At 42.9% G+C, this 27,749-nt stretch overlaps 1 protein-coding gene across 7 annotated transcripts in view; it reads right to left on the bottom strand.

Annotated features, from left to right (window-relative positions):
• Positions 1–1,909: 1,909 nt before the first annotated feature.
• MICAL3 (microtubule associated monooxygenase, calponin and LIM domain containing 3) overlaps positions 1,910–27,749 on the bottom strand; it is a 165,981-nt gene continuing 140,141 nt past the window's right edge. For 6 of the 7 annotated variants that reach the window (XM_082310800.1, XM_082310794.1, XM_082310796.1 and 3 more), the window contains 5 exons: positions 26,385–26,492; positions 25,526–25,619; positions 8,063–8,162; positions 6,983–7,056; positions 1,910–6,898 (listed from right to left, as the gene is read on the bottom strand). In XM_082310800.1, coding sequence (XP_082166926.1) covers positions 6,714–6,898; positions 6,983–7,056; positions 8,063–8,162; positions 25,526–25,619; positions 26,385–26,492 — 561 coding nt within the window. In that variant the 3' untranslated portion in view covers positions 1,910–6,713. Of the gene's footprint in view, positions 6,899–6,982; positions 7,057–8,062; positions 8,163–25,525; positions 25,620–26,384; positions 26,493–27,749 lie in introns of those variants that run through there. The other variant, XR_014228069.1, reaches the window with a different exon arrangement.

Genomic DNA, 27,749 nt, shown 5'->3' with positions numbered 1-27,749 from the left:
TTTTTCACCTGCTCTTTGCTCTTAGTGTTAGGCACGGCTTCCCCCTAGTTATTCTTCCTGACAAGTTACGTTCATGGTCTCTGCCAGGCTGAGCAGCTGCATAACACAATGTGCATCTGCTGCTGCCGAAAAGAGGCTCTGTCCAGTCTTGGCTTTGCATGTTACTCGATGAATCCATTGACATCCTTCTTCCTCTGCTGCTCCTCGGAGCCGAGGGCAGGCTCCCGCTCCCTCTGCAGTCACTGCCGTGCGATTCCTTACCCAGGCGCTGCACCCGCAGATTCGGGGGGGTCACGGTTCTGTGGCAAGGGGAGCAACGCAGGGCGGGTGAAGCAGCTTCGAGGGAGTAAAACGCCACGTGCAGAAAGGGTCGGAGGCTCCTGAAGGCTATGTTCATTACCAATGGAAACTGAAAGCAGCAGCTGCCACCACGCTGGGCTCCCGAGGCGGGACGCCTTTGCTAGAGGGCCCTTTTCTGGTCTTCTTTCTTACGCACACGTGGCTAATTTGTGCAGGAAGTGGCCAGCGTAGCTCTTTGCCAAAGCAAGCAATACAGGAAGGTCTCTCTGAGAGTGGCTGTTCTGTCCGTAGTTTATAAAAGCGCAGAACCTCTGGGTCCCTAATTGACATCGGGGGCTAACAAGTTTGCAGTGTCATTAAAAAAAACGTGATGAAATGTCACAAGGCTGGTCTAAGCTGTGAATGGGATCCGCTCTCCTGTGTCCCCAAGTCCAGTGGCCACTTCCCATATATTCATTTCTCTTTTGGCATCAAGGGAGAAATCCTTGCAGACTGGCCTTTGGGCACCAGAGAGATCCCTCCCGGGTCACCGCAGCTTTCTCCCACTACTACTTGAAAGCAAGAGACCAAGAGGACAGGGAGAACTGCAGGGTTTGAAATGTCCCCAAAGAACTGCCAGCCTACTGAGCTGCACAAACGAAGGAGCGAGCTGTGCTGCTCCTGCCACCTACAGCAGGGCCTGCCGCCCCTGGCACCACCTTAGGAACACCCGAGTTCATCCTTTGTTTTGAAAATGGCTGGGTGGGCAGGAAAGTAAGACTGATTGTTTGGGACTTCCCCGGCTCAGATTTCCCACAACATCCTGTGTGTTTTCTGCCTGTTGAGAAAAGGCACAGAGTCTTGTGATTTCCCTCACGGTCTACTTAATGACAGCAGTGCTGCTGACTGGATGTTATTCCTCTGGGCTTCAAGCTCCTGATGTTTACTGGACCCAGCCCCCACCACTCTGGCTGAACATCCGCCCCTTTCAAGTAGGGGATACCCAGGCGAGAGGCCTTTTCTGACACACGAGCTGGTGAGGTTGAACCTCCGAATCCTTCTGGTCTGTTCCAGGGGCACAGCTCCCGCTGCACATGACCTAGCTAACCTTCCTGAGCTGGCGCAGTGCAGACGAGACATGGGCACGGCGTGGTGGAGGCTTAAAACACCACAGAAAGTCAGCACAGGGGTGTTGATGTCATTCACTCCTTATTTTACTGAATGCTGCTACACCAGCGTCAGATGTTCACGCTAGTACTGCAGGCTAAGGAAGTGAGCTACAGCTACAGCAATGAAATCCTAGTTCCTACAATTCAATTTAAATTACCTTCACCCTTTCTTGGCTACTGATCGTAATTTCTCTTCACAGAGAATGTGAAGAAACAATGTAAAATATGGAGAAAGGAGGACCACGTATTTGGGCTGTATCAAGATCGATCTGTTTGTATCTCAGATAATTCAGATGGGCTCCAAGTGTTCCAGCAAAATAAAAATTGAAGTCAGGCCCTTTAACAACTAGCTTTTTATCTCATCTCAAGATCACCTACCTTCCTCTGGCTCCCGGCTTCCTCTTTAATCATCAGCCCTGGGAGAGAACGCAAGGGAAACAAACGGTAACTCCACCAACAAAAAGAAAAAATAATTAATGACTTTATTTTTTTTTTAGTTCAGTTGGCCATCTGAGGTGCTAAAATCTCAACACCAACGAAGCAAGTGTGCATAAAAACAAACAATAAAACACAACCAAACAGAAGAAAACAGGCTGGAACAGAGTTTGTGGTTTGTTTTTTTTTTTTTTACAGGTAGGGTATACGCTTTTCTGTTAATACTCCATATATGCCAACCGTAAAAGCCTTGAACAATCTGAATATCAGAGTTCACTTTCATACAAAAGGGAAGGTGCCAAAGCAGATCCCTTCACCTGGATTAGACTTCACACACACACGCATGCACGCACAGACACAGAGTATTTAAATTACTGCAATGCCATCAGACCATGGCATCCTCCCCTTCACATCTGCTTTCAGTGACATCCTCCTCCGCCCGGCTACCCTGCCCATAGCTGTACTCTGAGCAATCCAAAAGCAGGAACTTTCGGAAAGCTGCTCATCTCTGTTATTTTGCAACGGTCGAGAGCCAGCAATCTCTTTCTCTGTGAACTATATACAGGCTGGTTTTTAGTATGCTTTAGAGTTCTCTTTATTGCAGACAGTGATGACTGAAATTCCCATAAAGCCATATTGTGGCTTTTCAGTTTGTACACAGGAGATTTTATAATGCAACACCTTTCTCATCAACTGGTGCCTGGTGTAAACACTTAATTGAAAACTCGTTTTAAAACAATGTTAACCAAACAAGGTGTAGCTGTGAACATTGTAGGAACAGCTGCTAAGAAAATGGAGCTGCTGGCTGCTCTAGATCATGCAGTCTAGACCACTTATAATACTTCATAATGTTCAGGATTAGGATGTATAAAAATATTAAAAGCCACCAGAGTGCACACAAATGTGGTGACTAGCTCTATGCAAGCACCGTGTTCTAAGAGAGGCCTAGGCATTGCACAAAACTCAGATTCTTGACTGTGGGGGTAACCCAAGGATCCACTGGTGTCTTTACATACAAACAAATATTTACATAAAATGCAGAGACAGATAGAGAGAGGGACAGACTTTTAAAACTTGCGGTTTGCTCTAAAATATGTTCAGGAACGCAGTTTGTAACATGCCCTAGCGAGACTGTGGGGTATTGGTTAACTGAAAGAGGGAACATGTCTGGAAGTTGGAGCTGAAACGTCTTGTCACCTCTCCACCTCCACGCATAGTTCTTTGAAGCTCAGGATTTTACAGCCATTTGTGAGTTTTAATGAAAACATGGTTAAAAGGAACAGAACAGTAAAGAAAAAAAAAAACAAAACTGTACTATGAAAACAGCAGATTGGTTGTTTTGGCAGTCCTCACTCCCCCATCCCCATTTGCTTCCCGGGTGTTTCCAGGAGGTGGTATCCCCCTCCCTTCCCCGCAGGGGACGGAAGCGCTTGCCCCATCCTCGGTGTGCCCATTTCAAAACGAACACAGGTTAGGTTCCAAGCTCGGCTCTCCTCCTCCCTACTGCAGGGAGGAAGCGGCCAGCCCCCGCTACTGGACCGTGTCACAGGGGGACGGATGCCCTTGCATGCCCACTTCTTGGAAGCTGAGGGCCTTTTTGCTCCCCTCATATGTGAAATGGGGACACGTCACTGAATGCACGTGGCTGAGTCACGTGCCGCTGCCCAGCTGGGCAGCACAAAGAGCTAGAACATCCTACTTGGATTCTGATACAAATAAGGGATCTTGTGGTCACAAGAGCCTTCTTCAGCTTTAAAAATACAAAATTTGAATTAAAAATATTCAGATAGTAAAAAAACCCAGTATCTGATATGCAAGTCTTATTCTTAAAGTGCAACTGAACAGCAAATACAAGTTGTGCCTTTTTCAACCACTTTGATATAAAAAGGCCTTTTAACATTCCCTTTCGTGTATTTTTTATTAATTTGTGTGTGCGATGTTAGCTCTTCATTTTCATTCTCGCTGCTGGAGGACTTCAGCATAACCTAAAGAGTTCGGTTTTAGAATATGTGGCTTTCCCCTACAATAGGGCACGTTACACCCTCAAGCGATATCACTCTTCAGCAGTGCAGAGATCTGGCCAGCGTCCCCCAGCATGAAAAGGAAAAGTAGTAAACTGGTATTTCTTCAGGATTTCTTTCCGTTCTACAGCTCACGTTCAATGATCTTTGCTTAAAAGTTAGACGTGGTCCATATACCCCGTGCACTACAAAATGGACTGAGGCCGATTCTCTGCACAAGACAGTTTACAAAAAACTGTATCTAGCTTCCCTCTTCCTTCCCTCCTCCTCTCCAGCTCCCACTGGCCGCTCAAGTGCCGACTACGTAAACGACCGCTGCCAGTTTGACTTGTGCAGCTGGCCCCTGCACTGGCAAACGGGGGGAATTCTCTCTGCCGGACATCCCGTTGGTAAGCCAACGCGCCGAGACGCTGGTATAGCAGGTACCACTTGCTGCCATGCACAGTTACTAAGTAGCACTGCAGCTGCCTGTCTGCTTGGTTTCATGAGCATCTGGATTTAATTTGTAATGCCTTAGCAGAAAACAGTAGGGGTGATAATAACGGGGGAACACTTGAGGCGGAAAAAACATGTTTCCACAGTTCACAATCAGCACCGCTCAGAGTCTCTGGGGACAGTCCTACTCGTTCTTCCTCAGGCTGAGGTATGCTCCCGAGTCAGAGGTGAATTCAAATCGTAGACCCTGGCTTACAGAAGACCTCTCTGAAGAAGGCAGAGAGCCAACAGCAAGAAACCACGCTAACTTCTGTCCTGGGGCAAAAGATTAAAGGATGTTCAGCCCTGCCTGGGTACCTCGCACCAACAGCGTAAGTTCAAGCTGAACGAGTCAGCACGCTGTATGAACACGCTTGGGAATGGGACACTTTCAAGGATGTCGGGGAGCAGGCTTAGTACTTCTTTAACAAGAAGAGAACATAGTCAGCATCCCAAGGGGGGAAAAAACCTCTTAACACATCACATGAAGGACGGGACGCATACCCAACGCACAGTGCTATTTCAGCTCTGCAGGACAAGTTAAGGACATAGTGCGCTCAGAGAATCTGTCAAACAGTGAATGGCGCTGAATTGCTCAGTGCATGTCCTGCTCATTGCTTAACAGATGATTACAATGATTACCCTCCTGGCTGAAAAGCAGCAGCTTCACTAGCTGAGACAAAAGGAGCTTCTTCCAACAGATGCAGCAGGAAATGTGCTATTTTTGTTTTCATGTAAGTCCCTCTAGCTGTATCTCAGGAGTGTGAGGGTCCCCTCTTTCAGTGAGAGAGAGAGACATAAGGGATATTTCTACCTCACAGTTTTGGCTTTCTTGTTATAAAAATGTAAAATTTAAATAAATTATAGGTTTATTAGTCCAACACAGGGAATCTGCGATGCAGAAGAAAAGTATGCTAGGAACAGAAATAGATTCTTACAACTCCATGAGTGCACAGGATTTTGTCATAAAGGAAAACTTCTAGGGCAGGATGCATCCGTGGGTCCATAAAGGCTGCCCATGCTGTGAAGCAGGGACCAATCCGCAGTAGTGTCTTTCTCTAACAGAGTTAAAACACTCCCTCCGCAATCAAATGTGTAACAATCAAATTATTAATAAGAACACTAATAAATAGCCACAGGTAACAACGTCCAGTAATTTAGAAGTGGAAGTTGTAGGATGCAGCAGGCACACACACCCATCACTCGTCCATTTTTTTCCTAAAAGATACAAAAATGAATCTTCTTTCAAGTATTAAAAAAATAAGTTAATTGACATAAAAGGGTCAAAGTGACTGAGGGCCCAGGCAGGTCTTAAGCTTCGTTTCCAATGTGCAAAAACAAAATACAGAGGAAAAAAATAAAAACACTGAAAAGTCTTAATGGTGGTTCGGTCACTTAAGGGCTTCTCCCTTTTAGGGGCCTAACAGCCAGGGAATGCCGCCTGGTAACACCCCTGCCCCAGCACACACTTACCACTGTCCCACAGTCAGTATTTTCCAGTGTCAAAACAGTCACAACAAAAACAGAACAAAGAAGCCCACCAGCCTCTGAGCTGTGGCCATGAAGACTTAAGGCCAGCAGTAGCTGTCTCTCCAGTGTATAGCAAAGCAGAAGGGCATCTTCTCTCTCTCTTCGTTTCCCCTTTTCTCCCCACAAGAAGATTTAGGAGGCTATGATAGGGAGAGAGTCCTCTGATGCCCCCATCTCTCAAAACCAGGAGGCAGAGAGTTCCATCACACATACAAGTAGTATCTTCTCTGTTTCATATTTCTTCATATCCATGCATAATGATCAACTGCCGGTTTCTTTGGTGGGGAGGAAGACTAAAGCAAAGAAGGTGTTGCCCTGGGCTTCTGGAGCTCTCTTGGACAGCTGACTCCACCATACAGGCTGCTACAGGCTGCTGTGGTTTTGCAGAGAGGGTTGCCACTTCCCTCCCTTTTATTAGGACTGGTGTAGTACAAACGGGAAAGGAACGGACTGCCATAAATCCAGTTTAGTTAAGGGTACTTCTTCCCTTAACCTCCTTCCCCACATATGGATTATTCCTCTCCCTCCTACCACACACACAAAAATACAATCCATTGTATAGGACCTCAAGGAGACTCCACAGTCTCAACTCATCATCTTCAACTCGGCTTGCAGACATGTAAAACTTAAGCTTCTGGAACCAACACACTTATCAAAAGGCTTCTGAGTGCTTCAAACCAAATCCCTGCATGCTGTCGGACCCTTCGGAGGTTTCCCCTTCAACATCTTCCTATCCATGTAATTCTGGCGAACTCAGGGTAGGCCAACTGGACAACACAGACCAGCAGAGGTAAATGTGTTAAGCTCAGGACCAGTTCAAGCTAAAACCTTTGGAAAGCATGACTGCCTCCAGGTCCTTGTCTTCTTCTTTTTCTCGAAGCCGTTGCTCCTCAAGGAGAGCCACGAGAGAATCTCTCTGCTCCACTACTTCTAGCATCTCGTTCAGGATCCTCTTCTCCTCTGAGAGCTCCTCATCTGTCTTCAGATGATCTACAGAGATATCAAAAACTATCAGCATACACAAGGCTGGAAATAGGCACATGCAATCGATGAAATGTTCCCTTTTGCTCTCACCTTCTACTGCCATCCTCTCCCGGAGTTCCTGCTGTAATCGACTCTGCCTGTCTTCCAGTTCTAGCTCCCGAGCGCTGAAAGGGAAACATCAGGAATCCAAGTTCTGGGTATATTCAAATACTCCATACGTTCCTTCATATCCATTCTCGATTTCTGCTCCCCCTCTAGATATCTGCTATGCGTTTTACCAATCTGTTTTGGAACAACTCTTAAAACACCTAAGATATATAACTGTATTTTTTAGACATTTAAATGTACTTTCACCATCTCAGGTTCTTTACCTTCAGTTAGGAAGTGCAATACAGAAAGTTGAGCGGATTATGGGTGGGATTAATCTAAAATGGTGTGAAGGAACAAATAAATCCGCAATCACTGCAAAATTATACTTTACCTCTATGTATCTCCTGCCACTTCCCGCTCTAAAGACAAAATCACTTATCAACTAAAGACATGTCAGGCCACTGCCTTTTCAAATTCCAATGCAGACAACACCTTGGAGTTTTTCTGACACAGTGACTAAGACGATCAGCGTCCACACTACCTGGGTCAGCTGACATACTCAGAAACGAATTTCAGTGAATTTGCAGCATGGGGACTGAGAAAGCTCCCAATTTCATTAACAGGAAAAAAGCCTTATCATCTGAGCCCAAATGAGAGGCACTGGGGTCCCACTACAGACAGAGGGCCACATGGCAAAGGTGACTGAATTAAACACTTTTGGCTACACTTAAAAGTGGACTCTACCAAAACTAGAAGGAGTCATACATTATGTCTGCATAGCTCGAAAAAAACTTGTGTGAACAAGACGTGTTTTATCCAAGAATGGCTTGGGAAGGGCTCAGAGCTTTAAACATGCATCCATACTTCTGCATGTGCACAAATAGTTGGAACTTTCATTCTCTATTGCTACTATTCCTTCTTCTACCACTCTTCTGAGTCATATCTTGGATTCATATCTCAGCCAAGAATCAGCCTGAGAGACTGCTGACCTCCCGGCATTACAGGGAATACAGTACTGACAGATCTTCCAATGCTATTTGTAACATAATCCCCCTGTTGAAGCTTTGCACATTCACTCACAATATCATCAGTTCGGACTCGTAGCGAACCAAGGCATTCTTCTCCTGCACCAGCTTGAACCACTCCTGCATCAGCTTGGGATCATCCTTCTTACCCATGCCTGCCAAAAAAGAAACCTGGTAAGTTTTCAGGTAACGCCCTGCAATCCTTACAAGCCCAAACTGCAAAAACAACAATGGGGCAAAATGTGCAAAGAAAGCCGAGCAAGATGCTGCCAGAGCACTCCCAAGCCGGGTCCATTCAGTTTGCCTAGAGCACACAGAAGAGTGGAAGTCACCTCCAAAAGAATTCTCTTCTCTTTGGAGCCTGATTTTTTTTTTTTTTTTTTTTGCTTTCTGATTTTCTTGAGATTGCTTGTTTCTTCCTCACTCTTACTGCAGAAAGCCCAGATTTCTGTAAGTATTTCACTTTTCCTTTCATTAGAAGAGCTTTATAGACCCTCATGCCAGCTACTTAAATGTATGCTCATCAGAAACAGATTCAATTGCCACTCCACGGTTTACCTTTATTTTCTTCAATTGCATGTCCTCAAACTTTTATTTTACTGGCCAAAAGTAACATCTCGTCTTTTCTTTTTTCAATAGCTAAATAAGTCTTTTCTGACTGCTCCTCCTAGCCACATGTATCTATCCATCTTGAAGATCCCCTCTGCACAGTGAACACAGAAACTACTTCTACTGTATTGCACATCAGCGCTGGAAAGAAAAAGAATCCCCAGACACATTTGCTAATATCAAAGCAGAATAAAAATACCTTGGGCCTTGGCCACCTAGTACGGAAGTCTTAGTTGGTATTTCATTTATTTTAACAACAACTCCTAAACTTACTCAGTAGTCCACTGACGAATCTCCTATCTGTCAGGAGTTATATGGAATAAATTGCAGAATGCTGTTCCCAAAGCCTTCTGTTGATATTTATCAACAGGAGCTTACCAGGGAAGCTTATTTATCAAGAGCTTACCAGGGAAGCCCCTCCTAGCAATCTCCTGGTCTGGTCCACTGATTCCGCACTGAACTACCTGCAGACGAATGCTATGACTTGCATCAGACACCACCAAGGACACTCGCAACGCGCCTGCCTGCGTGGGAGTGGAGGCAGGAGCAAGGCCTCAAATCCGCCTCAACGGTATTTTCACATTGCTGCATCTTATCAGCTTGCACTGCACGTGACCCAGGCGTCCTAAAGTAACTAACGTCCCTGTCCATGTTTGTTATTATGGGTACATACTAACTACATCAAGAGCAAAAACTCTCAAATAGTCATTTTGACGCTAAAGATAATCAACCAGCAAGCTTACTATTCAAACTCTGGGAAACACTTGGCAAATACCACATTAATGGCTAGTTAATTCAGACCTGTGCCCTGCCTCCATCCTTAGGATCTCGGAGAAGTGCTGGACTGGAGCTAAACAAAGGAGAGCCTACAACTCCTATTAAACTGCAGCTTAGGCTGAGAATACCTGCCTTTGGAAAATCATAATAGCAGACCCTTGGGGAATCCCAGACCTGGTAGTAGCACCCTAAGAGCCTCCGGCTCTGTGGACTTTATACCAGTGTGTTGCTCAGCTCCAAGCATTCCTTTCTGAGCATCTCTGCACAATATGCCCATGTGGCAACAGGAGAGGGAGACTGTACATGCAGATGTCCAGTGCTGTGGCGCCATGAAAGCACTGGGAAGTCTCCCCATCCTTTCCGATGCCAGGATGTATAGAAAACAAATGCCTAAGAAAAAGCCAAAAACACAACGCTACTGACCTATGAAATACATAAGTATTTTTAAACAGCCAATGAGCAGAGGAATAATGGGAGGATTGGAGAGGGAGCACTGACAACTGATGTGAGGGAGCACCACAGAAAGCAGAGTAAGTGGTTAGCAAAATTACACCATGAACACACATAAACAACCCCTTCCCCCATGCCTTGGCAATGGAAAATCTACAGAAAACTCCATTTGGGACAGTTAAAGAATGCACTCAACAAGACAGATGAGGGAAAACTGGTCTAGCTTAAGGTTTGTTGGTTTTTAAAGTTCAAGGATGTTTTTGCAAACCAGTCTTTATAAAGACACAGTATTCCTTTAATCCATATATACTAATTAAAAGGCCATTTAAAGAAGTAGATTTTCTTCCCTTACCCCGCTGTCCAAACATCTTTCAGGAGGAATAGAAAAATTGAAGCCACCAAATGAAAACAGAAACTTTCGAATGTGACGTTACTGCTCCCACCGCTGCTGCCCGATGTCCCTCCCAGTCGCTACACCTTCCCTAGCACAGCTGGGACTAGCAAAAGGGATACTGTACCTTTAGTACCTTGCCACAGGCTCAGAGAAGCTGGTTACCAGGTTGCTACTGAGAAGGTTGGTTTGGGGACACAGCAAGAACAGGGCTGGGGACGGGGCTGGGGGCCTTGTGGTCACTAGCTGACTAGTGCTGCTACAACAACCCAGCTGCGGTCAAGAACAGGGAGCGTGTGAGGTTACGTTACCTTCATGGGCACAGCAAGGGCAGAAGGAGAGAGGTCTACGACGTGGTGTCCCGGCATTGGGCTCAACTTCAATAGGACCAAACGAGGAAGAGGAAGAGGCAGGAGAGGAAGAGGAAGTTGGAAGTGGAACGGAAGAGGAGGAAAGGGGTGAAATAAAAGACAAGCAAAGGACAAAAAGCATAAGAGTGAGAAAGAAAGGAAACACAAGAAGAAAAGAAAAAATACAAGAAATGGAGAAGCAGAAACAAGGGATACAGTCTACAGATGAGTAATGTCCCTAATAAGCACAGGTAACAGGCAAGAGGTAGACTGAGGTACTGGTGAACTCTTACTGAGCTGTACAAATACCAGGCAGGAGGTTATTGTTACTGTACTTTTTCCTAAAGTACATTTTTCAATCACATGGTCTGTAACTGAAAGGTTTGTGAACAGGATGTCAGGATGAGCAGAGATGAATATTTAACTCCTGCTGATAAATGTCAAATTTCAAGGAGGGTTACAAAAAGTCTCGCCTGCATGCATAAGACACCAGCTGTAAGCAGCCACCCTACCTTAAAGCTTTATCAGGACCATGCTCTTATCACCACAGCAGCATCCACTGATGGTAAAAGTGTCCTTTTTAATGCAAAATAATTTCTTCAGGCAAGGAACATCACAGGCACAATCTGATTAACATGGAACCAGCCTGCCAGGATCTGCTGTGTCAAGTATGGCGAGTACACATGTACTCAACTGGACTGTTGTGCTTAGAGGGGAAAAGGCTTTTACACGGATAAAAAAAGTGATTCACATCAGGGTTTGCGGGGCAAAGACCAACTGAGGGCTTTGCAGAGTTAAAACGGTATATTTAAAGCTCTCCCTTGACATTCTCATTTCACAAAGCATTTTAAAGCTTACAAATCCTGTTAGTATCAGTGACTTACTGAATCTTTTTCATCTTTTCTGTCACCCAGTGAAGGACAAACATTTCTCATCTCTAAAACGGTTCAGCTGTTTTAACGCTGAGAATTTGCTTTTCAGCTGTACTTAACGTTACAGAGATAAACACTAGGAAATAACCAACATCACTGATAGTTACAGGAGAACATATGCACCAGGAAAGTGATGAGCCTGAAACATCAAAGCTAGCAGAATGGAACACTTACTGCTCTCAATGCACAACCGCATCTATAAAGAGGAGGCATTTCTGTGTCGGTAAAAGGCATAAACTCCACGACAAGAATATGGTAAGAATAATGCTTATTCTGGAGAAGTCAGCAGAGCTTGATATACGTGGTTTGGAGACAGCTGTACAGAACTAGACTACCGGCGAACGGGGAAGGCTTTAGAAGGGACCATCACAGAACCAGACCAGCACACGGAGGACACACTGGAGCGAGAGGGAGAGCACAGCGGCTTCAAAGCCTGTGACTGAGCAGCGCGGCTTTCTCAGACAGGAAGAAACCTCTGTACTGGGAGCGGGAAGGGGCAACATTAGGAGAGGGGCCACAGTTGGCCGTATGACAGTTACAAATAAAGCATCGTACCAACATTAGTTGACAGTACCAGAACCTTAATTTTAGTCGTTCAGAATTTTCCAACTTCTTCATTTAAAATGAAAAAATACTAGGACTTTTTTCCTATGACTGCCATTTCACAGACTAGGTTACAAAAGCAAAAACAAACAAGAAAAACCCCAAACCACAAAGGCACTGTGAAGAATAAGCTTCCACACAAAGCAGAGCATTTAGCCTATGTTACCTATTATATTTTTTATTTCACATCCTATCTTATTGAGCATGAATTCTTCTAGAAATGCTTTAATGCTCTAACTTGGTGCTGGGGGGATCAGGAGATGGACATTTAACTATACAGAAAAATCCACTCCAATTTTTCAGGGTTTGAGATTTCATTCAGAATTGTGTGCATGTGTGTGTATGGCATGCCGATAACTCAAACATAGCTATATTTATACATTTCAAACCATAGACATATAGACTTGGTGAGGAATTCCCAATTTGCCATATTTGATCTGAAAATAAATACCTGGTATGTGAAAAATGCCATTCATCTCATTGTGACATGACCACAACTACTAACTTGTGCCATCAGTGAGCAAATGGTCTGATCCTAGGAGAAGATACCATCTCTGGTCTCCAGTAAAAAGCCACAGGGCTTACATGGCAGAAGGCTGTAATACAGAACCCGCTCCCTACAATTGTGTTTTCTTCCTTTGCTCTTAGCTGTGCTATTTTTTAACAGAAATATTATCCTCCCACTCTTGTCTAAGGAAAACGTGTCCTTGAATCAAGTTATGTAGTCCATGGTATCTATAATAGTCCTGCTACTGGAAATGTTAACATTGCTTTTCAGTTAAGATAATGAACATAACCTGCACTATTAAGATCCTTTCCAATTACTCCAGATGTAAATTATAGTTGCATCAGTGAATACAGGTTATATGATTGTTACAATTGCTTTGGAAGCAACTCCTGTCCAGCCCAGGACGATTACCAAGGCTTTAAAAAGTGTTCCTTATGTACCAGAGGTCCTAAACAGCGAGGACAAAGTAAAGCGCAACCTGAAAACTTACCTCTTATAGTTCTCTAAAGCTGTGAAAATTACACCAATTATTACACTCTAAAATACATATCACGCAGTAGAATTTTAAATATATTTTTAAAAACTTCTCTAAGGTGATAGTCATGAAAACTGCCTCCCCACCCTTGCTAATAAAGAGTATCGATACATGTGGTACAGATACTATAAGCAGACTAAAATAGGAACTTTCTAATTTTAAGAGGAAAACTATTTTATCATATGTCCTGAAATGGAGAAGGATTTTTCACTGACAGTAACAAATCTTTAAGTGTATTCCATGTCACACATTTCACTATCCCTTCAGATGAACACTTTCAAGAAAAGGCCTCTTAACTGTTTCAGAAACAGAGAATGGGGGAAAAAAAGATCATTTGATAAATGGAAAAAGCATTCCCTCAGCCAGCTGATAAGGTTAGACAGTGAATGTATCATTAGATCATTCACATTCCCGTAAAGGTTAATTTAAAAAAACAAAAAACCAAACAAACAAAAAAAACCCAAACAAACAAACAAAAACCAACCAAAAACAAACCAAAAACACACACACAACAAAAAAACCAAACAACTTCACAGCAAGAGCTCTCACTGTGTGTATTTATGATTAAAGACAATCCTGGGAAAAGGCTGAACTCCTCCAGCGCTACTTAAAGGAGAACCTGGTTCACAATATGGTGTTAAAAACTGTCATCTACCTTGCCCTTATCACTTCTCCAATTACATAAGGAAAATCCTTACATGTCTTCTTATTTCTCCCAAAGCCATCACTAATCCTACAGTATATAGTGTTATTATTGTATTACTGTTTAGAGAAGAGACATCACCACCTCATGGTCTCATTAAATTAAAAACATGATCACTGCAAGATGGTCTTCCTGGCCATGGAGTCAGGGCCAGATGGGAAAAACTCTTTTGATAAGCAAATTAAAAAAAAAAAAAAAAAAAAAAAACCAAAAACAAAAAAAACCAATCCCCTTTCTGTTTAAGTCTCCTCCATCACCAAAAAACCCAGGCCAGGTCTGGCAACACAGGTCTTCACCCACAGCATGGGAAGAGTGCTGCCGGCAGTACAAGCTACCCACTGCCCTGCTGAAGCGGTTCACTCAGGAGGAGTTGCAGAGTAAGAGAAGAACCACTTCTGTGACCGTTCACTTAGGTTCCCTCTGTGCTGTCAACAAAAGTGAGGTGTGACTATAGCTTCTGGACAGAAAATTAGCACTTTTTTTCCCCCAGAGAGGAAAAACTGCAAACAGACTGTGTTAATCACAAGCTGTTCTTTTTCAATGCCACAAGCCAACTTCTCCGAACGAATGTAAAGCCTTCAAAGCGGAGGTGAGCAGCCCAAGCGGCTGGCAAGCAGAGGCATTCAGAAGGGCACGTGGCGGGATGGGTACGGAGCCAGGAGCTGCAGCTCGTTGAGGAAAGGAGCATGCCCCAGCTTCCAAGCACACTGAACATCCTGGAGAGGTAGAAGCTCTGTTGATGAGATGTGGCTAATCTGCAAGGCAAAGTAACTAGAATTATCTTGCCTCTGTGAGAAGAAGCCTTTCCCAGATCTTTCTGGGAAATCTTTCATGCAGCCATGACAAGACAGACCTTGTTTGTCATAGCACCTTTGAGGGATTGCAGACATTGCTACAGTGGTGCAAACCAAGAGCCAGGCCGAGAATAAATACCATAGCTCCAAAGCCTCTTCAAAACAAGGAAGAGAAGTTGTATAGCCACCATGAAAATATACCTTCCTTTCCACTGTACGTTGTTCTTTGTTACACAAGCTACATTGGACTGTTGTCTTCATTTCTACTTTTCATTTACCTAATGTTTGAAGAGCAATGCTTCAGACTGGTTCTGTCCTTTTGTGCTGTAGCTACGTAACACTTCATCTGAAGCACAGTGGTAAAAATGATTGATCAGGATGAAGAAAGCACAGCAGAAAGTTTGAGGTGGCAGACACCATTATCCCTAAGCTACAGCTCATATTGATCCCCTTCACTATTTGCCCATGTCCTGTGGTATGAGAGCTGTGACAATTTCTGAGAAGTGGTGAGCCACTGCGAATCAAAATGACTTGAATAGATATACCACAGACTAAATGGGACCACATCCTTTGCAACCTTTACATCCGAAGACTTAGAGTTCTGTATTGCTGACTAACCAGGGCAGTTTGGAAATCAGCAACACCGGGCAGGAAATCCAGCTCTGAGGCTCATCTCAGCTCTCCTGAACCATTATGCTGGCACTTGACCTCACAAGCGTGACACTTCAGAAATTCTTATTCTACTAAGAAATTCCATCATTCATTCAGCAGGCAGACTAAGAGCTCTAATTTCAACTCAGTGCTTAAAATAAGGATCAGTCCAAAAGAGATCAGTAAGACAAACTGTGCACCGATCACAGGAAATATCCTCTTTCCCACCTTTTAAAAATCAGCTTTGGTCAGAAACCTCAGTGCTGAAAAATAAAGCATTCCAACTTTACTATTTGGTGAAGTTGTTCAACAGCAGTGCTGTAAAAGTGCAAGAATACAGAAAGCCACCTCCTGGAGAACAGCGTTCACACAATTGCAGGTATGAAGCTGAGGGCAAGGATACTGACGACTATCCCATAAGCACATCACTCAGTGTGTCTGACTTCACAGTTTACTAAAACTGTAAACCCCAATATTCTCTAAAGCACCATCACTAGAAGAAACCTGGGAAAAACTCATAGACCACTGAATTGTCATGCAAACTGAACCACACCTTTATTTATCCAGCAGAAGAGAGGGAAAAAAAAAAAAGGTGGGAGGGGAAAGAAACTAGGGAAAGCAACAGTTGGAGCAGAGTACACACACAAATGACTGCACAGAAGTCTTCTGCTTCTACTAGACCTCAAGGCCCTTCAAAATGCAGTCAGAATTAGTAGAGTCCTGCACTGGCCCTGCCTCCCAAGGCTTCGTTTCTGCGTGCAGTTGTGAGAGGTTTGCAGAAAGCAGCAGGTAAATGGTAACTGCTTGCTTCCAGCACCTAACAAGTACTCTAATTATACTTATCTAGTTCTGCTTATCAAGTGCTCTTTCCTGCTCCAAATTCACAGCAAAGAAAACATGTTACCAATTCACTTCAGTGTCAAAAGCAGCTGCAGACTGCAAAAACAATGTTTATCTTACAACTCCACTCCTCCTCCAGGAGAGCTGTGTTTGCCAATCACAAGAAATAGGACTGTTCCCACTTGAGTATATCAAGACTCCAGCCCTGCAGAGTTAGATCTGCAGGACTTTAAAGGACACAGTCAACTTAAGTATTGTAAATAAGCTAATAAAAAGTGAAGTTGTTGTAGAGTATGCTTTAAACAAAGTACAAAGGATTAAAAAAACCACAATTGCACTTTTTTTCCCTCCCCTGTTTATCTGATGCTCATAAGGCTCTTGTCAAGGAGAGCATATGTCTGAAATCAGCACTATCAAACCCACCAGCTCTGTTCCTTACATCCTTCTTGCCTGTCTCGGCATACTCCAGCCAAGAGCAAAGCAAGACAGGAGCATGGGGCTGTTTCCTCAGTGATTCCCTTCCTGGGTGCAAGGAAAAGGAAGCCGCTCATTGGAAGGCAGAGGGAACAACAGAGGTACTTTCCACAGGCAGACAAGGAGCAAACTGGGACAAGGAACTGGTGGGTAAGGAGGAACTGAGGCTGGGACTAATTAAGCAAGGATACTAAGAATGCAAACTACTAAAGGAGAAGAGACAGAGAGGAGAGGGGAAAAGGGGGAAGAGGTGAAAAGAGAAGGCAGATTCATGGAGAAGATATGACCTATGATTTTCCAGACAAATAATGCTGGGTAGAAGACTGAGCAGAGCCCAAAAAATTTTGGGAGAAGGCCAGAGGCAGGGATTGAGACTGTGGGGACTGAGTCAGTGGGAAGACCAGAGCAGGAATGAAGGACTAGGAACAGCTAAGTGGGGAGGAACAGGAGGTCTGAAGGGTAGGATACTAGGATTTCTTTGTCAAGAAGGTAGGATTAAAATTAAATGCCTGAGAAGCTGAAACTGGGACTGAGAATGAAAATGGAAGTGGGGTAAGGAGCTTTGGATGGAAAAAAGACAGGATTAGGACGAGGACTGTCTAGGAAGAGGGAATAAAAGGGACAAAGAATGTGTATCTACCAGAGCACTATATCGTTCCAGTGTCTGGCTCAGAATCCGTGTTTTCAAGTCTCACCATTCCACAGCTGCCAGCAAACATCTGTGAAAGCCACTGCCAGTGTCCCATTTCCTCTCCATGAGGATCTACACAGAGGAGGACAACCTAGCATTGCTATCAGTTATTCCATAAGGGCATGAGGCAGAGTTCACTGAGGTGGATCTAAAGGTTATAAATCTGTTGACATATCAACATAATACAAAATCTTATTTTCAGTTGACTTTGCAACCTTGGTAATGTTCTTTTAACATAACCGCGTATACGATATACACATAGGAATAATTACTCAGAATTTAAATGTGACCATCTGTAGTGTGAAATGAAACATCTGCTTTACAGCAACGGTACACGACATTTTAGAACAGGAAGAGAGGATTATGGCATTCAAGCAGAGCAACGGGGGTAGTTAAGACAGCAATCTGTAATCCTGCAAACTGGACCTTGACCAAGGATGTCAGAAGTTACCACTCCCTTGCAGAACTTGTTGCGCAATCTGTAACAACTAAATGAAACGCAACTCTTGTTAGTGTAAAGAAAATCCAGAATAAATTAATGCCCTAATAATTCAAAAGTTATTACCAATTTACAGATAGCTTTTCAAAGTATTTTGCCATTTTGCTTATCATGCTACTGACTGCATGACTCTAAAGTCAATGCCTATGCCTCAGAGCCACAGGGTGCCAGTAGAATAATTAACTACGCAGCCATCCTCGCTGCCTGCAGTGCTCAGCAGGACCGCGCAGCCACAGGGCCTTCCGGGGATTCTAATGGCACTCCACCCAGACGCAGCATCCCGCACAGACATATTAATTTTGGAGCTGAGCTCTAAATCTGCCACCGAATAGTGACAAGTATCATCAGAGCAATGTATCCCTTCTGGCAAAAGTGTTCTGGCAGCCCCAAAAGCAAATATAAAGCAAATTACAGAGGCAACAAAACAATACTATAAAGCCACATACTCCAGCAGGCCATACTGGCTCATTGCATTTAAAGGGATACTGCCCAATATGTTTTTTTTAAAGTTTGTTTCGAAAAAGGTATTTTTGAGATGAGCAGAAACTTAATACATTTTTAAAATTTATCAACCATTTTTAAAAAATGTGAATATTGTCTCTGACTGTTGGAAGCCCAAGCGACTGAGTCACCATACGAATAAAACCAGCCTGTTATAGAAGATCAAAAACGACCACTCTGGGGTGACTGTCTGAGCTCAGAGAAATGGAGAAAGCCAACACGCAAAAAAGATAAACAGTAAATTAAATTTTTCAATTAAGATTTTCTGCAACACAATAATTTTTTAAGTGACAGTGTCCCTTTAAGTAAAGATTATTTTGCTTTTCTTAAAGCCACTATTAGTGATTTTGATGGGATAGCTGTCTCTAAAGAGACATTAGGAGGAGAAGCAGGAGGAGGGAGAGGTATAGTGGAAATAGCATTAAATAGGGATAAGGGTCTGTTAAGTGTAATTCAGCATCAACCCTTTTACAGCCCTTACTCTGTGCTCATAAGGGTATGTGCCAGCTGATGGGCATAACTAGAAAGAGGGTTTCAAAGTCTCTCTGCAGAAGACACCCCAGGAAAGAAGGCCAGAGGGACTGAACAGTGAATGAAGCACACCGCTAGTGGAGAACTATCATCAAAATTAGCACAGGGGAACCGGGCAACAAATTAGGTCTATTAAGGAGAAAAGTCTTCCATTTTGAAACTTGAACTTCAGTGGATATTCTTAATTCAGGTGGATGTTCTTCAATAAAAGCCTATTGTGCCATGACAATTTGGAGTCATTCCCAACAGACAGCTACAGATGGATACTATGTGGGACAGCCTCCCCCTGGAGGAGGAGAACAAGTGACAGTTAAAAGCCTGGGCAAGATGACATTTGAAGGATCAAATGCAGAACACAATGAAATCAGGGGAAGACTTCTAGTGATGTGTCTTGGATCAGGCCTAGAGCGTGTGGGTCTTCTGCTCCACGGAGCTGGACTGTAAGGCACTCCCTCAACAAAAACACAGCTTAGATCAAGCAACCTTATACTCCAAAAGACAAATGAAATGAGATCCTCAAATGACAAGAAAACCGAGCAGAGTTTGCTTTCTCTCGGATCCGCTGACAGATGTGTGTTCATTTTATAAGAATAGATTTAGGGTGATTAAATTAGCAAAGGGAATTTAAATTTTCAAGATGGGCAAATGCTAAACAAATGCTGTTTGCAACCCAAAAGTTATCCACCTACTAAGGGATTCAGGAAGTAACATTAATTAAAGAAACGCAGAACCATGGTGCAGAGTGATGACGAGATTATAATCGCTACATTAAAAAAAGAGCTAAACAATGTAACATATGTTTAGCACTAAATGGGATATTAAAAAAAACCAAACCCAAAACCAAAACAAGATAGCAAGAAGCTTATTAGCTGTGTAATGATGCAAACTGGGCTGACTGGAAACTCTAACAGCAGATTCCAGCAAAAATGACTGGAACTCTTAACAGTAGATTCTCTCCAAACCTTTCAGTAAGACAAAACAAGAAAGAAGAAGTATCTGTCATCTAACAAGTGTTTCCAAAGTCTCTTGAGGGAGCATTTTGTTTTTGTTAGATCATCACCACACTCTGGCTTTTTTGGAAGAAGCAAACGAGCCTCGGAAGGGGAAGAGGGAGGCAATGGCATGACTAATGCGTACAGTGCTGTTAGGTCTTGGCAGCAGGTCAGTTCTGCTGTCCCCTTTGCAGCAAAATATTTTCCTAAAGAGGATTTCAATGGTAGAGTTGGACTTTGCAAAGGAGAAGCAAAAAAACCAGAACGGCCTTCCACTGCTAGCAGGGAAGGTGGCTGGAGTGAAAACAGTAAGTAAATTTTGAGATAATCAGCACTGTGGAAAATAGAAGAGGGAGCCTTACACTGGTTCGTGGAGCACGCCAGGATCTCCTCCTCCTGAGCTGGAAAAGGGGTTCTGCTATAGCCAGTCATGTGCAAGGGCTGTTTCTTCTTGGTTGTGAGCCAAGGATGGGAAAATTAGGTGAAGGGAGGAGTGGGGAGGAGTGTCAGCAGGGTTAGTGTCAGCAGGAGGTTCAGCTATACATACCACCCAGATGCAAGTCGATGAGGTCACTGTAATAAGACTCTCCCCAATAGTCTACAACAAGGAATTGGTGAAGACAGAGTTATTGAATCAGATACCCACCCTAGCCCCACACAGTCAAAGCAATATATGAGAAAAAGACAGACAGACAGAAACAAGAAAAAGGCAAACAAGAAATATGCAGCTATACACATGGGCACATACATATATAAAATGTCTCTCTTTCTTTGTATATTTACATATATGCACACACACACACACACAAATATATCACAAACATATATATTGGGAAGATGAGGAGAAAATTCCCAGCAGGCAGGCAAGGACTTCCAAGGGGAAAAATCAAGAAGTCTACACAGAGACACTTCACCTATTTCAGTTTGCACCAGTACCTGACACTGATGTTTTTCCTGGTCTTCCTGAGAAAAGCAGAACTAACCCTGTTGCTTTCATGCTGAGCAATATGTCAGAAGGAAACAGTGTCATTTCTCAGGTCAGCTGCAGGAAAGGTGTAAGGGTTGATTTCTTGGAGGTGACTGAGTGGAGGATGTGTGCATACAGCACACGGGTGGAAGGCACTGACTGAGCGCTGACACAAATGGCAAACGCCTAAGCGTAGAAAGATGGGTACGTGTCTTTCTGCTCATGCACTATCTATGCCAGAGAAGAACCTGCACAGAAGTGTGTGGAACAGAGACGTGTACCTCCACAGCTGCTAGAGACAGGTACGCCATGAGTCTAGCACCGTGTAACGTTTCTTTGGGGAAGAGACAGATGGGAGCACTGAGAGCACTATTTCTCACTGCATATGATTCACTTGATGTAAAGAGGTGGCTCTTAAATTTTTCAGTATTGATCTGACAGTAGGAGACATTTTCCCAGCTCTTAAAAATGACTATCAAAGTTTAGGATAAAGGAGGATAAGGGAGAAAGAAAAGGTTCCAGAAATTTCTGATTTGACATATTTTTAAGTTAATAATTGAAAAAATGAAAAATCCACACAGGAAATCAAAGTCATAAGCATGTCCAAACAGGCGAATGCACTATAGTACGAAGTACTGCTACATTAGTAGCAATCCCATCCAAGGTGTCTCTTGGGACACCGCAGAAAAATGGGAAAATTCTTCACTGAGATTATCCTACTTTACCTTTGCAGTGTGTGCTGGTTTTGGCTGGAGTAGAGTTAATTTTCTTCACAGTGGCTAGTTTGAGGCTATGTTTTGGATTTGTGCTGGAAACAGTGTTGATAATACAGGGATGTTTTAGTTATTGCTGAGCAGCTCTTACACAGAGTCAAGGCCTCTTCTGCTCCTCACACAGCCTCACCAGCGAGTAGGCTGGGGGTGCACAAGAAGCTGGGAGGGGACACAGCTGTCACAGCTGACCCCAACTGGCCACAGGGATATCCCACACCATATAACGTTATGCTCAGCATATAAAGCTGGGGGAAGAAGGAGGACGGGGGGGACGTTCGGAGTGATGGTGTTTTGTCTTCCCAAGTAACCATTACCTGTGATGGAGCCCTGCTTTCCTGGAGATGGCTGCACACCTGCCTGCCGATGGGAAGCATTGAATGAATTCCTTGCTTTGCTTTGCTTGCGTGCGCGGCTTTTGCTTTACTTATTGAACTGTCTTTATCTCAACCCATGAGTTTTCTCACTTTTACCCTTCTGATTCTCTCCCTCATCCTACTGGGATGGAGTGAGCGAGCAGCTGTGTGGTGCTGAGTTGCCAGCTGGGGTTAAACCATGACACAGTGAAATACCATGGTGCAAAAGAAACAGGCGGGAGGTGGGAAGGAAAAAAAGGGATGACAAAAGCTTAGACCACCTGCATATGACAAACTTGCCACCTGAAACAGAGCTTACATTGTCACTTGAAATAGAGATTACATTCCAAATCATTCATTCTTGCTATGAATGTGACTATCAAAGGCTGAGATTTTCAAAGATAATCACAGAGAACATATTAAGGCAATTAAGTAATCACAGGGTGTGAGATCATTTTCTGAATCAGAAACTAAATGTTAGATTGAGCATTCAGCTTTTAAAAGAATAAAAGACCAACTGCACCTTGCCTGAGGCTGAGCTTATTTAAAAAAGGAAAAGACAAAGAGCTAGCTAAGGAGGTGCAATTATTTCGTCAAAATTAAAGTTGACAATGACCTCGAAAATGTTTCTGAGTCTGATTAGCTGAATAGCTAGTATCAGCATATAAATATTCCAACTTGACAACTATCAGATAATGAGTGAAATTCCTGAAGAGAGCATTGAGCCGTCTGTACCTATTGCTAGGATCTAAATCAACTGTACTCTCTCAGGAAGACAGCAGAGCATCGCTGTGAGGAATTTACTGACAATCTTCTCAGTACAAGTCACTTGGCAAGAACATATTAAGGATGATACAAAATGGATGGAAAATAGAAGGAAAATTATTCTAAGTAAACAAATTCTTACCTATAGTACTGGTTTTTGTTCTTACCAGTCCAATTGAAAAATACTTTTTTATAAAAATGGAAAGAGGTCCAGAGGCCAGAGATCTGAGGAATTAAAGTTATGGAAGATCTCTACAAAAGCAAAATTTGAAATTCTCTACAGACAGGAAAGATGACTAACAGGCAACATGCTAAAAGATCATAAATGACAGAGAGAAGTAGTTCAGATGGTCTTGTCTATCTTTTTCTACAATAGAAAAAGAAAAGAATCAGTACAAAATAGAGAATTTTGTTTCTTCTGTCAGGATTTTCAAGTATGTAGTAGTAGGAAACTACTACTAATACTATGTAAAACTTCATATTTAAATGTCTAAGTGAGTGATTTGTTCTTTCTCTACAGAGAGGAAAGCTGAATAACCCACTCATTACAGAGCCTAATATGTTCTCCTAGAACAGTTAATACTGGTTGCTGTCTACGGGACAGACGTTACTTGAGGCATACCTCCCACCTTCCCCCATTTCTTCCCCTTGTACAAGCTTATTAAAAAGAAAGAGATTTTTTTTCTTCAGATGACACCACCACTTTATACACCGCCCTTCCCTTTTTTAACTTTTGTTTACATGGTTTCATTAGGGGAGGGACGGATCAGAGACAAGAGCATGACTCCACACCTTTACACACTGGTACTGGCTGAATGCAGGGGTCACTGTTAGGTCAGTATCTTAGGCAATGCAGATGACAAGAAAATTATGCTGCCCTCCTGAATAATTAATGGCTATTGGAGGCAGAAATTAATTGTACTTATGGAATATGATGCCGCAGACTTTAAAAAGAAGAAATTCAGTTATTTTACTGCAAACATATGTAAAATGTCCATGCAAGAGTGGCTAGAGAGGTGAAGCATGGAATTAATTTATCATCTTTTGTTTCAGTCAACACAGGTTAGAACATGATTCCCCCCCCCCCCCCCGAATATGTTTCTTGCTAATCCCCTGAAATAACTGGAATAGTTGAGGCTGGTGAATTCTTTATGACGCTGTTAAGCTTCTGTAACCATAATGTATGATCTGCTGATAGAAACATGTTGCAAGAGCAAAGCATACCCTAAAGAATTCTTGAAGAAGAGAGATTCATTTGCAAAGAGTGACCTACAATTTCATAATTCTGCTAGGAAATTCACAAACACACAAGCTCATCTAAGACTGCTTCCATTTTGGGAGAGCTGGGACTGAGAAGGTAGTTATACAAGGGTTTAATTCTGCAGTCTTCCACATAAAATAGCAATTCTTGGTCATATTCTGCCCTCTCTGAACGTTTTTTAGGCATTCTTCTATCATTCTTCAGTGAGAGCACTCTATCATGAAGAAAGTTCTTTCAGCTGCTAAGATTTCCCACTTGTCCTGACATGTCTTACGTGAAAGTCATTTAGCAGCTGAGTAATCAAGACAGACTTCCAGATGAAAAGAAGAAAAAGGAAAAGAACAATTAGAGATAAGAGAGGTGGTTTTAGTGAGTGCAGAAACTGGCAGGCCAGAGAACAGTGGGGGACACAGAAATACACAGCATAAGGAAGGAGGCACCACCGCAAAGAAAGAGTTTTTGCACAAGGCTAATTTTTTGAACCCACAAACGAAAAAGCCAGTCAGATCACAAAACCATTGAAGTCCTCAAGATTGTTCTCCACACTTGTAGTATCTATTTGCTTGCTTTGGTAACCACTCAGTCCTGCTGCTTTGGCACCCTTATGGAGCATCAAACATACCTAATCCTGGCCGAGTAGTAATTGGCGGGAAGTCACAACAGACTTTTCCTCTGGTGAACCTTCACTGCTTAATCAAGTTCCATCTTCACAGGCACAGCCATGGCTCTTCAATCCAAGCAACGAGCCAAAACAGTTTCCAAACACCTGTTCCACCATTACCATTTCTGATCTCTGACCCTTGTAATCAGGTACATAATCCTGGGCCTGTCAGGTATACACACACTGCATTTGCCTGTTGGATATTTGACTCCTTGTAATTGAGGATTCTTTTTTCCAAATCATTATACTACTATCAGCATTATCTGAACCAAGTACTCCTCCACTCATATGCTTGCCAGATCAGATGATACTCATTTAATTTAATTTCAAGTACACATAACATTCCTTTAACAGCTTGACATGGATACCTTTCAGTACACGTGTGCATTTCTGCTCTGCACAACTTTGTTGGAAGTAGCCAGTGTGCTGGGCTGTGCAGTGAGGAAGATGTTCTGTGATGGTCCCTTGTAAGGACACTACCTTGATAATCCAACACAATAGAGGAAGCACACACAATTTCACAATTACTTCCTTAACACACAAACAGGGTTCTTTTACGGTGACAGCTTTATGTGAATTGTAGGAAATCCCTGCAATTTTTTAGCCGTAATGTCCAGTAATATGCAGAACCAGTCAGGCAGCCATTATTAATAACTGGAGAATCACCTCCTAAGCCTCAGGCAAAGACAAGCGAACTAAGTCTCTGCCGATAAGGAAGTCCCAGAATGAGAAGAAACACAGGAAAAACAAGGCCTCAAAAAGATAGTAGAAAAGGGAGAATGGATTCATATTGGACTATACCTAGGCTATAATGGTCCAATTGCCTCTAAAATCCAAGCAGCTATGGACTACTGCACAAGCACTTGATAAGAAAACATTAAAAACCAAACCGAGTTCTGATGGATACCTGCTTCTCCTCGAAGGGCCTTCTCCACAGCAACCCCTCTCTCCTCGAGTTGCCTCTGCTTCTCTTCCACTTGTTCAAGCTGCCGCTGGATGATCTGTTCAGAGAAGAATGGAGCAGAACCTCACCAACAGCAATTCTCCTGCTCTGCCTGCAGCACTCATTCAGCACTAAGTGACTTCAGTCAAATCGGCCTTTTCGAAAACAAATATTTGTATTCAACAATACACTGCTTCAAAAGCTAACTGCTTCAAAAGCTAGCATCACAGTCCCTCCAGTGACAACATCCACCCCACCCTCTTCCATCCTATCCCTTAATTTTGCAAACACCTTGATACTCACTTATTTGCTACAACTCCAATCACCTTCCTAAACCCCAAAGTGAAAGGTGAAGCTATTCAGTCAGCTGAGCCCCTACCTCGAGTTTTAAACAAATCCCATCGCCTCTAGGTGATGCTAGCAGTTTTCCAACAGATTCTCCGGTAATTAAAGGTTAATTTGGTAACGCTTCACCCAGCAGCATAATCTAGCAAAGCAATGATAGGTGCAGCTTCATCAGGTATTATCTGACTATCACTGTTCTGTTCAGTGCATGATGCTTCACTCATCTCCAGCTGGAAAGGTATTACGGTCATTATTTTTCTCACTGTAAAACTATCATGATAGGTTTCAGCCATTCTTCCCAGGTCTGTGACATGATATCAAATTTGGAAGAGGGAGTAGGAGCAGGGACAATCATGTAGAAATAGAAGTAAGTTCCATTTCTGGATCCTCTTCTGACACACTCAGAGGAATGTCAGGATCATGGTGCTTTCACATAGAGTTAACTGTCTGCCATGACAAGAAGATTGTGAGACACTACCTGAGCTCTGTGTAACCTCTTTAGCTCCTCTTGCTTGGCTTGTCTACGGGCAGCTTTCTGTACTCGCCGGGTCAGCTTGGCATTCAGTTCCTCTTCCGTGTAGGCTCTCTGAAGGAAGGAAGAACGGGGGCAGATTTTATTTGCATGCTCAGAGGTATTGGGGGAGGGATGACCATTTTCTCTTCCAAAAATCTCAAAAGGGAGGTGTTCTGTCTTTGCCATGGCTGTGTGAAAAGTCAAGCTTCTGTAGGCAAAGGTGTTCACAGTGCAGTGAGCAACAATTTCAGGGTCAAATCAGGAGTGAAGAAGCATATCAGCCAACTGCAAAACTGTGATTTTAATTAATGTCCCACCCCTGTCTTCCACTGCTACATGAAACCTCTCCCCAAAGATCAAATAAATTTTTATTCTATTTATCAATAGATTTATCCAAATAGATTTAGTTAAATCAATGAGTACCATATAGAGGGGTCACCTTGATTTCATTTTAAAAGAGGGTAAAGGCATGTCTACATGAACAGTTACAGTATAAGCTAAGAAATTATTATAGATTAGTGTAGTTGTATTGGTATTCCCCTCTCCCTATTTTATTCTGGAGCAAGAACATCCACAGTTGGGAGTTATACTGGTATAACTGGTAATGACTACCTGTGTAAATTTGTGCAACTCTTCTATGAATCAAGAAGGCAAAAAGACGTTTGAAAACAGAATGACATTCTGGTGTGAGATGGGAAATCCCATCTCAAGAGCAACCCCACAAAACTGGCTGGTGTAAAACAGAGAAAACAACCCCTAAACTAAAACTAGAATATTGCAACACCAGAAGCCATCCAAAAGGAGAAAGGCCATGTTTATAGAAAAAGAAAGGTATTTCCTCCTCTTCTTTTGTCTCAGTGAAACTAGTTTAAAAATAAGTAAGACTTTTTAACATTACTGAAATAGGGTTTAGTGTCTTATCAGGTATACTAGTTGGTTGTGTTGTAGTCTAGGAGGGCTTCCTTTCATAGACTTTTAAGAGTGTCAAAGAAACTTCACAATTGCATTAAATGTCCTACAGGGAAGAAAAGAACTCTCTTTCCATATACATGTATGTAAGCTTTAAGGGACAGCTGTAAACAGATGTCTTCCACTTCTGGAAAGAGATCTTCTCCATGGACAGTCAACTTTTAAGGACAAAATGTTAAGACAGAACACCCTGAAATTTCCTTTATCTAGTTATTGTACTGCCACATTGGTCAGTCTACCTCTGGTTTATTGTTCTCAGTGAATGCAGTTTAAGGTAGGATGACAGCTCTATTAAAAATCTCTCAGGTGGTTAGCAAGCACCATCGTTAAAGCTCCAAGAAGTTAACACTTTACGTTTTC

The sequence above is a fragment of the Platalea leucorodia genome (genome assembly GCF_965183815.1).
Source record: "Platalea leucorodia genome assembly, chromosome: 4".
In the NCBI taxonomy this organism is placed as follows: Eukaryota; Metazoa; Chordata; class Aves; order Pelecaniformes; family Threskiornithidae; genus Platalea; species Platalea leucorodia.
Note: the sequence above shows the minus strand (reverse complement) of the source record. Positions and strands in the feature narration are given on the sequence as shown.